Genomic DNA, 7,446 nt, shown 5'->3' with positions numbered 1-7,446 from the left:
TTTTACCATTTGAATATTAATATGATCCTGACCACTGTTTCAGATGACAATTGTATCTGTTGTGAGGCACTCTGACAAGTTGGTCACCTGTTTACCAGGTTTTCCAGGATGTTTAGGAACCCTGTCCTTACCTAATTTGTCTTTAATCACATGACCACAAACAAAAAGACAGAAAATATTCCACATATTGTAGTATTATGCACATGATAGGAAGTTAAAGGATGTGTAACATTGAGAGGGCAGGAGGTAGAAAAGGGGCATTTTTGCACCTTAACATGTTGTCTGCAGGACTTCTACGTGTCCCACTTTTCTGCTGCACGACATAAGACGCAGTACAAACAACAGTCTGAGAAAAAATGACATTTTATTGAATCTGCAGAATCATAAGTACAATTTGAAGTGCTGTAACAGGGCAACAGGAGATGATATCAAGTCCTTATTTCTGAGTATGTATTCCGAATGAGTTTTGAATACACCTGTATGTCGTATGTGCATATGATATCTTTATTTTTTTATTTAAAAAATAACAAAATTATACAAAAAACAAAAACAATTTAAGATGGAATGCACAAAACCGGTCTGAATGCTAAACCCGATTGTGGATTACATGATTTCACTCTGTCTACAGTATATAACCAGTATCACAGAAGCAGGGGGGTGATTCATTAGAAGCGCAGGAGACCTACAATGAAGGCTGAAGGGAAGAGGGGGTCTCAGCAGACGGGCGGACAGGATACCAGACAGAAACTGAATGGAAACAGGGTTATGATATGAAGTTACGGTTCAGTAGATGAGTGATGTCAGAGCAGAAGAGCGGTATTTGGCGCATTTGTAAGGTTAACTGCTGACTCATATCCAGGTCAGACAAACAACTTGCCCTGCCTCACAGCCCAGGAGATCGAGAGCATCAGATCAGCCTCGCACACTCGCGTCACCACCACACATTCATATCTGATCCATCCTTGAGCCACACTTACACAACACTGGCCTGTCTTTGGCCACTTTTTGAATCATCCAGAACACCCAAGCGTCAAAATCGACGCCCCTCGAGACAAAAGAAAGTTTGGATTGGATATAATCCGCGGAGTAACGGAAGTCACCAGTGTGAGTATCTTTGTGATTAAATTCAATTTGAGCGAAAATCATCATAAGCCAGGAACAATCATTTCACCTCAATCCAACCAACCACTTCAGGGAAGAGAAACACCAACCGTGAGCTCTAAAACAGCTTTCCCACCTAGCATCTGTTTTGCAAATAAACTTGTCCTGTTGTCAAGTAGAGGTTAATGCAAAATACAGGCAAACATACTGTACAGTGTGTTCATTTTGTCTGGCAAAATGTTTTGAGGTGTTGTTCTTCTGCACTGTCACAATTCATCACATTAGAAAGTTGCACAATTGTTTAAATTAATGTTCAACACCGACTTGCACCAAACTGGATTTTTTTTCTCCTCCATGAGTCACATAACTTCTCCTCCGTCACATTCACAAAAAAATATGAACCACTTTAAATCTGCAGGCAAGCCACTTCCCAGAGCACCATGACCTGTAAAAACCCTAACTTACCTTTTATGATACATATACAATTGTACAATGTCATCTAGCTACATAGTGAGAGCCTTGTTTTCTTTTTTTTAATAAAGCTGAACATTTTTCGCACCCCCCTGCACCAAACCTTTAAAAAAAAACTCACCGCCCTGATCGCTCATGTCTGTGACCGTCACAGTGCATCACAGGAGAATGAAACAGCAAGAAAGGGGAGGAGGGGAGAGGTGTGCATGGTCAGGGGCCAATGAGATTATTTACACCACTGAGAGATGGTCAAATGTTTTTTTTTAAAATCATATAAAAAAAGGTCCTCACAGAAATACAGTATGAATGATACAGCATTTCTGTGTCATCGCCAGCAACTTAAACGCTTGATTTTGTGTTTATGAACCAACTTTTTTTTTTTTTTTTTTTACATCTTAGTGATCACCACCAACCAAATAACTGGTCAAATATCAAAAATAGTTTGGGATTCACCTTTAAGAATGTTTTAAGGACCAGAGCATAAAATAATTGATAATTCCATGTCTTTTTTCTGTGACAAGACTCTTTCTGATAAGCTCCAGAATACCAAACAGCATAAGAAGAAGATATCCACCGATCAGAAACAGGCTTAAAGGTGCAAGCTGATTTCTCAATCAAGCTGCCGGCAATGTTCTGACCTGAAACTGCACGTTGATTCATCTCACCACTGATCTAATCCTGCAGCCGCGCATGTCTAAACACTTCTGCCTTGGTTCATCCATTGAGTTGCTGGTTTATTTATTTCATACACTAACTTTTTTTCAAAATAAGCATCTTACAATAGAACAAGAAAAGGCAAAGGAAGGAAGAACAGTATGAAAACAACATTTACCACAGCCGAGGACTCAACAGTTTCTCTTACATTAAATGGGAAATAACAACAGTGGAATGAATAAAAAAAGAGAAGAAAAAAAAGATTCACAATATAGACTTGTGCTTGGCCTTCTCTTTTATGAATGTGTTTTTTACTTTTAATGGTGATTTTTGTAGCAAAAGGTGGGTTGGGGGGGGGGGGGCTTGACCTGTTCCCGTCTCCAAACAGTTTAACCTTGATCACCTTAACTTTTGTGATCCTCTCACGGGCTGAAGGCGTTCAGGCTGCAAGAAACAGGAATAAGGGTGTACACACACTGTACATCCACACCGACTGAGGTGATGTGTTCAGTGTGGCTGCAAGAGATGGACTGATAATGTCCCCTAACTTGTCCCTGATCCCTCCTGTATCCGACACGCCCGAGAAAGGCAACGACAGGAGGTGCTCTTCAGTTAGGCTAAGATTTCCAGTTTCACGACGATATACCCCCACGATGCAGTGCTGGACACGAGGGTGCCTACTCAAGCACACAATGGAGAGATGTGTGTCAATCTATAAATATATTAAAAACCTCTCTGTTAAGACTGATAACTGGCTGATTGGTGCAACAGCAACAGGGTTAGAGGTTAAAGGAATGTACACGAGTCAAAAATATTCAAGCTTAGTTCTGATAAGACTGAGATTCTACACTGTGTTTCCAGTCTGGCCAAGATCACGCTGCAAAATTAAAGAAAGAAGACACAAACAAGCCGATGAAAATGCCACACCCACCCACACTTCAAGCACACAATAATGTCTGCAGCTGTGGTGACTGACTCGTGGGGGGAAAACGGGATTCTGACATTTTTTTCTTCCCTAATTTTTGCATGATGTTGTGCTAGGATTAAGTGCTATAGCTAGGATGGAGCTGTGTGACACGGCATGACCCCTGACATACTGCAATGAACTGCGAGTTTATCTTTTAAGACTTTCATTTTTTTTCCACTTGTGACAGCACTTGGGAGTGGAGCCAGGTTCAGGGAAAAAAAGATAAAGGAGGATGACAAACATCCAAAAAGAGACAGATATCAGCACAGACAGACGGACAAAGAGGCAGGCAGACAGACAGAGAAAGACAGACGGGCAGACGGACAGAAAGGTCGAGGGTGTCTGTGGTGGAACAGTGAGAGCAGAGCGGGAGAAGGGGGGGGGGGGGGGGTTCAGGGTCTCACAGGACAGATTAGGGAACAAGAGTAAAATCAAGAGAAAGCGGCGTTAAGATGAGATGGCACTGGGCTTTTCCTTTCCTTCTTTCCCTCCCTTTCTCCTTTCTTTTTCTTTCCCTCTCACTCAGATGGCCTCCACGTAGTTGGCGGGCAGCATGCCCTGCTGGCCGGTGCGCTCTACGCGGCCGTACATCCAGCCCTCATCGATCTGCTGCACGTCCATGATCACATCTCCATCCACGAAAGACACCTCGTCCTCATCAGCAGCAGAGTAGTCGTACACTGCCCTGTACCGCTTCTGTGGACGAGAACCAGTAGTTTGGTTAGTTCCTAACCACAGCTGCTACAGGTGTGGTCCAAAACTTTGTTACACGCACCTGCTGCTGAACTAAGTACAGCAATACAATGTGGCTCACCTAAGTGCCTTTCACACATGCACCGCAAACCAGAAATTATCTAGACATTACACAGCAAAGTTTATGTGAGAACGCAAGTTTCTGAATCAGTTGGATCGGACATTAAGTAGACTTTATCCTGCCAGCTCCCTCGTACAAAGTCTTTAATGTCCAATTGAGACAATGTGACAGGGAAACTTTCCGGACCTAATTCATCGGACTGTGTCCAGAGTTCATATGAGGAAACGGCTTTAATGTCTAAATCTTAATTATTAAAAATGCTTATTGTGATTTCCTAGATCATCCAAACTCCAAAAAGTTTCAGTTTATGATCTTAGAAGAAGAACAAAACCAAACAATAGTCACATTTGAGAAGCTTTAACAATAAAGTTATCATCAAAAGTTACTCAGCTCATTATTTCAGCTCTACTTAAACAAAGGATAAGCAGGTTTTCTATTTCAGTACTGAGATTTTTTTTATTGTTTAAAAAAAGAATAGCTTCTGATTCTTTTAAGGTTTTTTAATTCATCAAGTTGTATTTGTCATTGGTGTCCACCTCAAACCCTAAAAGTGTGGAGGACAAAGAAGAACCTACCCCAGCGCTTGGAGGCGGGGCGGCGGCCGCCTGATGCACTGGTTCAGGAGCGGGTTCATAGTGGAAGTTCTGAGAGGCTGCAGGCGCCTGGTAAGCTGCAGGTGAAAAACAGAAAGAATTAATGGAGGGCAGATGAATGAACTGTCTGACACCAAACACACTGGGAACTAATACAGGGATTTTGGAGTGAATTAATATTACAACTAATGTAAAGCAAATGCAAGTATTTACTCCTTTCTGTTTCTCTGCATTGAACTGAGAAAGCGAGGTGTTCAAAAACACGGCAAGCCAAGACGTGCACTAAGTGGCTCTTGATTTCCTTGTTACACAACCTACTGAACAATACCTCTCAATAGCGCTACTTTGGAGCTTAAGCAAACAATCTTTTGGCTTGAGTGATGTACGATGCATAATTTGTAACTACATCTATTTCTGCACCAGTGTAACTTTGTATAACTGATTGCACTGAAAGCAGAGGAGGAGGGCAGTGGGCAAGTCACAACTAAGATCCCTGAGTGGTGTGACGAGGCTACACCCTAGCCTGGTGAGCTCATGCAGCCTGTGGCCTGGATGGAGCCAAGCACAGACAAGGCAAGAAGCTTAAAGAAATATGTAGATATTTACTGCACTTTTCCCTCAGAGATACAAAAATATCTAACATAACTATAAGGGCTAAAGTTCACCCGAACACAAACAATAGGCTTAATCTAGCCATACAAATAGTTTTGTTTTTATCTATTTAGTATTTTGCGGTATTTGGTTCATTTGATGTTAGAACTGTAAACTGAGTCATCATTAAAACATGTTTGCCAAGTATGGGTGTGTGTTAGAAGAAATACCTGGGCTGGGGTTGCTCGGCTGTTGATGTGGGACCTCTCCTCCCATCTTCCTCTTCTCAAACTCCTCATGGTACTTAATCTGCGGGAAACAAAGAGTGACAGGTCACATTAAATAGACTGCATGCATCTTCACATAAGCGCTTGAAATCTACAGGTGTGGTTATGTTCCAGGAAGCTGCCACAGCGTGTAGTTCATCTTCTATCCACCAGAGGTCTCCCACTTGCTCTCCAGCACCCCTGTGTTTGTGGTCGATTAGGTGGGGCGCCCTACGCGCAAGCAAAGCCTGGAGAAGCAGCTTTGACGCTGAGAGGAAGTGACATGTCAGCAGCCGGAAGTAGTGCAAGCTCAGAGTTGCATAGCAACCCTCACGGACACATCAGGAAGAACAGGTGAAAAAAGGAAGCAACTAGAAGCTTGAAACGCTTTGGGTGAGAATGAGCAAACTAGACTGAAGAGGAAATGCTGAGATGTGGAGGAGGGGGCGTTATATGACTAAGCACAGAAAATTGCAACTATAAATCATGTACATTACTCTCTAAAGTGTAGTGGAACATTTTCCTCAGACATGTTTTTAAATCCTTAAGTAAGTAATTAATAAAAAGAGTTCATGATCCACCTACAAACTCTCCAGCCTACTGTGACAAAGGCAGCATTCAGTGTTACAACATGAAACACGGCCACACTGATGAAACTGAAACTGAGTGATTGCTCAATGACTGCACTAAATAACCCGTCCCCCTTATTACCAGGCCGATAACAGACTGACTCACAGTGCCTTGGCCAAGATTTACAACCCTGATTCTGTCCTCGCTTTGCAGCCGTGCTCAAAGAGCCCACTGTGCCGGCGGCGTTGAGCGAGGAGTGTGTTCACAGACTGGATGGGATGACGGAGTGTTTGTGCAAGGACAGTGAAGCGAGTGACTTAGAGAACACAGTCACTGTTCTCAAGTGCAATATGCTAAGTGGGACTGTGTGAGGGAGATTATTTTGGTTTGTTTTGAAGGAGCAGGTCGGACAGATAGTGTGTGTGTGAGTGTATTTACAGGAGGCGTCCAGGCTGCTGCTGAACTAAACCCCCTATAAAGAACTGCAATAAAAATTCAAAAGTCAGGAAATAGAAGTAAAAGGTTGAAAGGTGAGTTTTGGCATATATTTTTACTATATTTCCTCATGTATTTCAGTGTAAATGACTATTGACCTTTTTTGAAATTTGTCCAGTATGAAGTGCATCGTGGCAACTGATATACATCTACTAAATTGTTAAATGGTTAATTGAAAACCCCCTAATTGTAATTATAAGTGTCTGACTATATTATGGAAAGTTGGTGAAGTCTTGTTCTGAAATCCCGTTCTGAAATCTCACAGGATTTTGCCTGAAGACACCGGATTGAAACTTTAAAGAGGGAGGGCTGTTGTGAAGTGTAGCCAGAATTGTGCCAACAATATGTCGTGCAGTTTGACCGGGACACTACTGCCAGCCAAAAGAGGAGAAGAAATCCTACCAAAGCACATTTTCCTGAAGAAACTGCTGTTCCAGGAGTGGAGAGCTGCAGAAAGGCTAATGCTATTAGCTAAAGTTACTGTGTTGACTGCATCAGTAGCTACACACCAAAGCACGGCAGGATAACGGCAACTTCTCCAGCTTTCCATAATGTAGTCAGACAGTTCTGGTGCACCGTTTGATTACATTACATTCAAAAAACATTGCTGCCACTTGTCACTTACACAGAAATACCTGCGGAAATAGGATGAAAAATACCGGAGTTCCTCTGTAAGATTGCTGACATTCTTGCAAGAGTAAACGTGTTTGTTTCTTAGTGAACCAAAAGAGGGAGAAAGATGTAGCATTCATCTGGAGTGGTTCCCTTATGTTTGACTGTGAATGACTCACTAATTGCAAGCAGATGTTTTATCAGTTCTGACAAAAACACTTCAGGATGCGCCTGAATCCATCCCGCCACGATACACTTCTTAAATCATGTGATGTGTCTTGTGCGTGCGCACCCATAAATACCTATAAAATA

General features: G+C 42.3%; 1 protein-coding gene across 1 annotated transcript in view; it reads right to left on the bottom strand.

The window, feature by feature from the left end:
* Positions 1–345: 345 nt before the first annotated feature.
* Positions 346–7,446, bottom strand: part of lasp1 (LIM and SH3 protein 1) — a 32,785-nt gene continuing 25,684 nt past the window's right edge. Inside the window, exons 5-7 of the mRNA XM_083931003.1 lie at positions 5,422–5,500; positions 4,583–4,677; positions 346–3,889 (exon numbers count right to left, since the gene is read on the bottom strand). Coding sequence (XP_083787129.1) covers positions 3,716–3,889; positions 4,583–4,677; positions 5,422–5,500 — 348 coding nt within the window. The 3' untranslated portion in view covers positions 346–3,715. The remainder of the gene's footprint in view (positions 3,890–4,582; positions 4,678–5,421; positions 5,501–7,446) is intronic.

Source organism: Echiichthys vipera (assembly GCF_963691815.1).
Source record: "Echiichthys vipera genome assembly, chromosome: 17".
Lineage (NCBI taxonomy): Eukaryota > Metazoa > Chordata > Actinopteri > Perciformes > Trachinidae > Echiichthys > Echiichthys vipera.
The sequence above is the reverse complement of the archived record's forward strand: the minus strand, read 5'-3'. Positions and strand labels throughout refer to the sequence as shown.